The 8208-nt window shown below is 52.7% G+C and overlaps 1 protein-coding gene across 1 annotated transcript; it reads left to right on the plus strand.

Moving 5' to 3' along the window:
- On the plus strand, nt 1–7461 carry LOC102380464 (zinc finger protein OZF-like). Its single transcript, XM_025192725.1, has 5 exons — nt 1–21; nt 141–351; nt 1021–1138; nt 1642–1808; nt 3147–7461. Exons 2-5 carry the CDS (start codon nt 313–315, stop codon nt 4530–4532), a joined length of 1710 nt encoding a protein of 569 aa, XP_025048510.1. The 5' UTR covers nt 1–21; nt 141–312; the 3' UTR covers nt 4533–7461.
- Nucleotides 7462–8208: the final 747 nt, after the last annotated feature.

Here is an 8208-nt window from a genome sequence, read left to right on the forward strand (position 1 = left end):
GCGGAGGACGAGAAGCTCCAGGTGAGAGGGTTCATTTCACCCCAGTCCTCAGTGCTGCCGTCCCCACCTCCGTGTGTGTGGGGGATGTTTCTTTCTACCCTGTTCCTGGCTCCGCAGTAACACATTTATCTCATCCCCAGGTCACAGTGAGCGTGAAGATTGAGGAGGGTTTCTCACATGAAAACCAGCCTCCTGGGGCATTGCAGGAACCTGGTGATTGCTGGCTGGAGCAGCCAAAGGGCCATCTTACAGACCAGCCTCTGAAGGAGGCAGGACAGAGGGATACCCCAGGGTCTCGGGACAAGCCACCTCATGTCCCCAAAGAGGAGCCCATACCTGACCAGAAGTCAGGTGCTTACCAGCCTATTTGATGTACAAGGTTATCATGGGCTTGATACCCACAGAGCAACAGTTACCCCCTCCCCCCACCCCATTATTAGGGTTAGCTATCAGGTATAGATTAGTTGATTTTGGGGGAAAACTAAAGAAAACAGGGACAGGAGTGAGGTCTTGGGTTTAAAACAAGTGCTCTAAGGTGGAACACCCCGCAGTGCGTACTGTACAGGACAGTATTCGGTGTCTAAGATGTCAGAGGAGCCAGTGGCAGGTCAAGTACTGGATGTAGGCCAGGGAATGGGTCTGAGCACCTGAGTAGCTGTCCGGCATTCAGGATGAAAAGCTCAAATGTCTGCCTCTGCCTGTGACAGGGTGGCAATATATGTAAGCACGTGGGTGGGGTAGGACAAAACTGATCTCTGTGGTGGACAGCACCCACCCAGTGGCTGGGCTGGGGGAGGAGGGGGGATGACTCTTTTCATTATAAATGTGCGCTTCTAGCAGAAAGAGGCTTTATCTTGGTTGGGCCTTGTAGTGCTACCATGGTAACAATCAGTTATCTAGTTGATTATCTATCAATGTTCTAATAAGCCCTTTCTCATGCCCGTGGGAGCCCAATAAAAGCCTGGTGCTGGGGTCAGGGCAATGGGTTTTTCCAGTGACATTTGCCTGGTTCATTTACAGTTAAACCCAGGCCTCTGTCCTGTTCCAGATTCCCCTAAAGCAGAGGAGACCTGGGACTGGTCAGCAGATGAAAGTTTCTCGGGCTGGTGCCCTGAACGAAACCCTTCCCCAGGAGCAGGTAAGAAGTGGTGGTTTTTCACTTTCTAGCAGCAGGAGGCACCATCCATCAGTGGAGAAATCTCTCTGCCACATTTTGATAGATTCAGTGCTCCACCTGGTCAGCTGTTCTTGTTCTCCCAGTGCCCCAGAAGCATTTCACACATCCTGGAGCAAACTGACCTTGCATGTCCCCTCCCCCTCCCTTTAACATGTCATGGTGACATTGCACCAGCGTCCCTCGAGCTGCTCTCCCATGGAGCGATGGCCCTGCAGGTTCTGACACTATTTTGATCACCACCCTGCGCTGGGACAGGGGTTGGGATCTCATGTCCATCTTTGTGCCTGTGGAAGTCTATTAGCAAGGGCTCTGGGAGTATAAGTTTTCCTTCTCCCCCCTCTTCCACACACTGAAGCCTCCAACTGCTTTCATCACAGGCCAGTACAGGAGAATAGCAGGGTTTTCCCCATGCCAGCAGCACTAGGGCTAACCTGTGCACTCTCTTCCCCACCCTGCACACACAGGGACCCTTAGTAGAGCCGATGAACAGCCTTCTGAGGAAGGGCCTGTAATCCTGGAGCTGCAGAGGACTTCCCCAGAGATAATGGGAGAGAGGGCCTCCCTGATGCCTGAACCAGGCCAACTGGAGAAGGGGGAGGGCAGACCTCCAAAGCAGGGGGAGAGCTTGGAGGTAAGTAAAGCACCAGGTTCATTTTGGCATGAGACTGAAGCTGGGGCAGAGATGAGGAGGAGCCAGGGGTGCAGGGAAGAATTGTGGGCAGTGGAGAGACCTGAAGAGTGACAAGAGGAAGCTTCACTGGTGATAGAGGCTGCAAACCGCACCAAGCTGGCAATAGCAGGACCTCGCTCCCAAGTACACATAGCCAGGGTTGCTGGCCCTGAAAAGCCTGGCCAGAGTCCGTGGAGCCAAACCTCCCTCTAGCTCTAGAAGCGCTGCCTCAGCTGCCCAGACCTGAAAACCAAGTAAGAATGCTCTAGGTACACTATGACACCCTGCCAGCACCAGGAAGCATGAAGCAATGGTTTCTACAGCTGAACCCAGAAAGTGCCTTCTAGCCTGGCCTAGACTGCGGAGCAGAGAGGGTCTCTACAGTTGATGCCAGCAGTGTCTTTCCAGCCCAGCCACTGCCTGGGCAGCCTTATGGTAGGAGTGAGGAGCACAACTGGCTGATAGACATCTGTGTTAGTCTGAAGCCATGAAGAGGACAGGATAAATTTGCACCTTACAAACTAAGTGAATCAGAGAAGCACAGCGAAAATTTTTGCAAGCCCAAGCTCATTTGTCAGATGCAATGAAAGGACACACACAGGCCAGATTATCAAATGGAGAGAGACTTTTAAATACCAAATACAGAGCGGGGGAAGGAGATGGGAGTTGGGACGCTGGTAGGAGAGAGGAACATAAAGACAACCACACAAAAAAGGGAACACCGAAGCCAGTCTTTGTAATCAGATAAAAATCCATAGTCTGTATTTAAACTGTACTTAACGCAATCCAGCCTGTGGATGACTTCTTGTTGCCCAATTCCATGTTCAAGTTTGTTTTTAAAGTATTTTGGTTTAAGAACAGCTACTCTGAAGTCAGCAATGGAAGGTCCAGGGAGGTTAAAGCATCGTGCCACAAGCCTCTGTCTCTTCCTCGACCCAGTGTTGGATCAGGGTTAGTTTAGTCTTTCATGTAGGGATTGCACCATCTGACAGTGTAGATAGCAGAGGGGCATTGTAAGCAGGGGACAAAGTATATGAAAATGGTAGATTTGAAGATAAATGGTCCTCAGCTGCTGTAAACCATATTATTTGGCTCATAGGTGGATTATGCGGTGTGTATTAAGAAGGGAACACGGTTTGCATAAGGGTCCATTGCAAGGCCTGGTGCCTCTGAGAATGGGAGCTAGGTTGCTTGTTGTTGAGGTTGGGGGCTGCCTGTTAGCCAGATTGGTTTGTTCCCCATCAGTACTGCTGTGTCATATGTGGTAAAACCTTCACCTATTTCTCCTCCCTGGCTTAGCACTGGAGCATTCACTTAGGGAGGAAGACACACCGCTGCACCAAGTGCAGAAAGAACTTGATGTGCTGGCAAGGCCTGTCCCAGCACCAGTGTGTCCAGAGGAGGGAGCAGCCAAACCGTGGCACCAAGAATGGGAAGAACTTCAGACAGCCCTCCAACCTGGTCAGGCACAGGCTCATGCACATAAGGGAAAAGCCGTATCATCAGCACTGTGAGTATGGTAAGAGCTTGACCCGCTCCTCCACCCTAGTCAAATGCCAGCTCATACACACAGAGCAGAAGCCACATCAGTGCTTTGAGTGTGGGAAGAACTTCACCCAGTCCTCCCATCTGGATGAGCACCAATGTGTCCACACCAGGGAGAAGCCACATCAGTGCTATGAGTGTGGGAAGAGCTTCACACAGTCCTCCAGTCTGGCCAAACATCAGCGCATCCACACAGGGGAGAGGCTATATCTGTGCTCTGTGTGTGGGAAGAGCTTTACCCAGTCCTCCCACCTGACCCAGCACAAGCACAGCCACATGGAGGAAAAGCCACATCGGTGCTCTGAGTGTGGGAAAAGCTTCACTTCCTTTTCCCACCTGGCACAGCACCAGCTCATCCACACAAGGGAGAGGCCCTATCAGTGCTCAGAGTGTGGGAAAAGCTTCACCCACTCCTCCTACCTGGCCCAGCACCAGCGCATCCACACAGGGGAGAAGCCATATCACTGCTCTGTGTGTGGGAAATGCTTCACCCACTCCTCGAGCTTGGCCCAGCACCAGCGCATCCACACAGGGGAGAGGCCATATCTGTGTTCTGTGTGTGGGCAGAGCTTTACCAAATCCTCCCACCTGGCCCAGCACCAGCGCATCCACACAGGGGAGAAGCCACATCAGTGCTCAGAGTGTGGGAAGAGTTTCATCTGCTCTTCCCACCTGGCACAGCACCAGCGCATCCACACAGGGGAGAGGCCATATCAGTGCTCCGAGTGTGGGAAGAGCTTCTCCCAATCTTATTACTTGGCCCAGCACCAGCGCATCCACACAGGGGAGAAACCACATCAGTGCTCGGAGTGTGGGAAGAGCTTCTCCCGATCTTATTACTTGGCCCAACACCAGCGCATCCACACAGGGGAGAAACCACATCAGTGCTCAGAGTGTGGGAAGAGCTTCACCCGATCCTCCACCCTGGACCAGCACAAACGCATCCACACGGGGGAGAAGCCACATCAGTGCTCCGAGTGTGGGAAAAGCTTCACCCACTCCTCCAGCCTGGCTCGGCACCAGCGTATCCATACAGTGGAGAAGCCACATCAGTGCTCTGAGTGTGGAAAAAGCTTCCCCCAGCTGTCCAGCTTGGCCCAGCACCAGCTTATCCACACAGGAGAGAGATCACATAAGTGATCTGAGTGTGGGAAGTACTTTTCCCAACCCTGTTACTTGGCCCAGCACCAGCTCATCCACACAGGGGAGAGGCCATATCAGTGCTCTGTGTGTGGGAAGAGCTTTACCCAATCCTCCCACCTGGGCCAACACCAGCACATCCATATGAGGGAGAAGCCACATCAGTGCTCAGATTTTAGGAAAAGCTTCACCTGCTTTTCTCACCTTGCACAGCACCAGCTCATCCACACAGGTGAGAGGCCACATCAGTGCTTGGAGTTTGGGAAGAGATTCTCCCAATCTTATTACTTGGCTCAGCACCAGCACATCCACACGTGGCAGAAACCACATTAGTGCTTGGGGTGTAGCAAAAGCTTCACTCAGTCTTGCAGCCTGGCCCAGTACAAGTGCATCCACACAGGGGAGAAGCCATGTCAGTGCTCTGAGTCTGGAAAAAGCTACATCCACTCCTCCAGCCTGGCCTGACACCAGTGCACCCACACCCGGGAGTATCTATAATTGTACCGGCAATACAGAAAGGGATTGGGGGTGCCTAACTGCTCAGCACCCACCAGTGGCTGCATTCAGGAAAGCTGACTCATGCTGGTGTACTGCATAAAATTCACCCAACCTTCAGTCCACATATGGTGTAGCAGAACCCAAAGGACTCAGAGGCGGGTCCCCAAGGTTTGATTGAGGGGAGGAACTAAGAGGAAACACTTCAGGCAGAGGCTAGCTGGGGAAGCAGTGAGGAGACAATCTTTGCATCAGCCTTGGAGCCTGTGCATTCCCCATCATTCTCTAGAAGTCTAAAACCCATCTGTTCTTCCTGGGGGGGAACAAGTACCTTCACAACAGGGTACCCTCCCCAAGACACATATCTCCAAATGAAACCCAGAGGCTGTCCTTGGCCACCTTCCAGCTTTGTCCTCCTTCCTGTTCCCAGGCTTCTGGTATGTGAGGCTCTTGAGATGTAGGAAAGAGAACATTTATGGCTGGAGAAGCATTCCCTGCTCCCCACCCTGACGTTGCCTATCTTCCCCACTACATCAACCTTCTTTGCCTGCTCATGCCCATCAGGTGTCTAAGGAGCTGCTAGTGCAACCCCAAGCCCAGTTTTGCAGGTTTTGCTTTGCAGCCTCTCTGAAAGTGCACTGCTGGCTGCCTGCTGATCCCCCTGTCCTTCCCTTCATTTCATTTTCTGTAATGCATTCTCTAGTAAAGCTCCAGAACCGAAGTTGATATCCTTGTGGTTGGTCTCTGTGTCCTCTCCGGAGCTCTGTAATGGGAACAGATCAGGGCCCGGTCTCCTTTCCAGGGCAGATCTGACTTCCTACCCTTTCCCTTTCCAGAGGGTTTACTGCAATCCAGGGGTTCTTGGTAAGCGTTGGTAGCAGTTCATCACACTCAAGACCTCACTCCTATGCCTTGCTGTGCAGCCAGGACCCTGAAGGAACATCTGTTCAGGGGACAGTGGAGTCTCTTTTTGGGGTGAAATGGGGCAGCAGAAGTAAAGGAGGTGCCACTTGTGGGAGATCTTTCCTGCGGAAGGGTGGGGAAAGTATGAAGACATCTTCTGGGTAAAATGCAGCGTGTTGTAATTTTTCACTATCAATGCTAAGGTCCCCCTGCTAATGCCAAAGCCATTTGGCTCCATGATTGTTGTGGAGATGCATGTTCTGCTGCTTGCTGCCCCAGAGACCCCTGCAACACCCAGGGCACCCAACCTCTGCAAGGAGATACTGGCCCCACCACTGCTGACTCCAGGGAGGGAGAAGCACAGGAAGGGAGCCCTTCCAATATATAGAAGTCAGGGAAGTGTGTTCAGACAGAGGTAGCTTGGCCTGTATCCTGGGTTCTGCCACTGAGGGTTGCTCCCAGCCCAGGCAGGAAGGTCATGACCCAGAGACTACAGCCCTGGGTGCTGAGGTTGCAGAGGTCAGAGACAGCAGCCAACAAAGCACAGCCTTCCCAGCAAAGGCTACTTTGCCTCCCCAGGGGTAGGAGCAGGACATAAGACTTCTGAGCAGGCCCTATCCACGCCCAGAGACAGCAATGGGGAGCAAAGCCTTTGCCATAGGGGCTGTGGAGGGACACGGGAAGGCTGCTCAGGGTCCTGCTGTTTCTGTCACTGCCCCTTGGGAAGCGACTGCCCCATGCTCTGCCATCACTGGGATTGATCACACCTGGTGGCTCTGGCTTCATTGTTTGGGACACAGAGGCCATGGTCTTTCCATCTCTTGTCAGGTCCTGGGGATGGAGAGAGCAGGAAAATGCTGAGGGATGCAGGCTTCAGGAAGATTCATGGGCATCAGGAGTGATGCGGGGACTAGGGAAAGCCCTCCCTTCTTTCACCGGGTTGAAGGGATTGGCTCTTCTTGGTGGGATGTCTCTGCTGATTTTCTGCTCTGTGCTGTCCCCCACAGATGCCTTTCTGACCCCCTCTGCCTTCTGGGAAATACTGTGTATGGGTTTCCTTGCTCCTTCCTTGGCCAATGTGAGGGGTGTCTTATTGTGGACAGTTCATTCCAGTCTCAGTCACAAACTCAAATGTGTCTGTGCCCAGACAGGAGTCCTGCCTGGCAGGAGTCAGTCTTAGAGCTCAGGAGGCAGGACACCTCAGAGATGGGAAGAGCCAAGTAATCATCGAACAGCTGTGCCAAATACTTCAGACTGCAGTTGGACAGAAAATGCCAACTAGTGGTATTTGGTGTGCAGAATATTGAAAATGCCTTTTAAGTTTCTGAATTTCCGCAAAAAATCTGACAGAATAGTAAAAGAGAATCCCTCCTGTTTCCTGCTGTCCCCACACAGCATGGGGACCCACTTTGGATTGGGAACCCGCTGCTCCTCTTGCCATAGGACTCCTCCAGTCCTCCCACTGGCTATCAGAGACTCCTTTTCCACTTGGGTACAGGACCCCCCTAACTCCCCTCCGTTGGCAAGAGGGGATTCTCTGCCTCATTTCCGGGATGATGGGAAGGGCAGGGGGGGCTGCGTTAGAAGTCAGGGGGATTGGGGGGCTGAGGGCAAAGAAGCTGGTAGCGTTGGTAGCAGTTCATCACACTCAAGACCTCACTCCTATGCCTTGCTGTGCAGCCAGGACCCTGAAGGAACATCTGTTCAGGGGACAGTGGAGGCTCTTTTTGGGGTGAAATGGGGCAGCAGAAGTAAAGGAGGTGCCACTTGTGGGAGATCTTTCCTGCGGAAGGGTGGGGAAAGTATGAAGACATCTTCTGGGTAAAATGCAGCGTGTTGTAATTTTTCACTATCAATGCTAAGGTCCCCCTGCTAATGCCAAAGCCATTTGGCTCCATGATTGTTGTGGAGATGCATGTTCTGCTGCTTGCTGCCCCAGAGACCCCTGCAACACCCAGGGCACCCAACCTCTGCAAGGAGATACTGGCCCCACCACTGCTGACTCCAGGGAGGGAGAAGCACAGGAAGGGAGCCCTTCCAATATATAGAAGTCAGGGAAGTGTGTTCAGACAGAGGTAGCTTGGCCTGTATCCTGGGTTCTGCCACTGAGGGTTGCTCCCAGCCCAGGCAGGAAGGTCATGACCCAGAGACTACAGCCCTGGGTGCTGAGGTTGCAGAGGTCAGAGACAGCAGCCAACAAAGCACAGCCTTCCCAGCAAAGGCTACTTTGCCTCCCCAGGGGTAGGAGCAGGACATAAGACTTCTGAGCAGGCCCTAT

The sequence above is a fragment of the Alligator sinensis genome, unplaced genomic scaffold, assembly GCF_000455745.1.
Source record: "Alligator sinensis unplaced genomic scaffold, ASM45574v1 scaffold1411_1, whole genome shotgun sequence".
NCBI lineage: Eukaryota > Metazoa > Chordata > Crocodylia > Alligatoridae > Alligator > Alligator sinensis.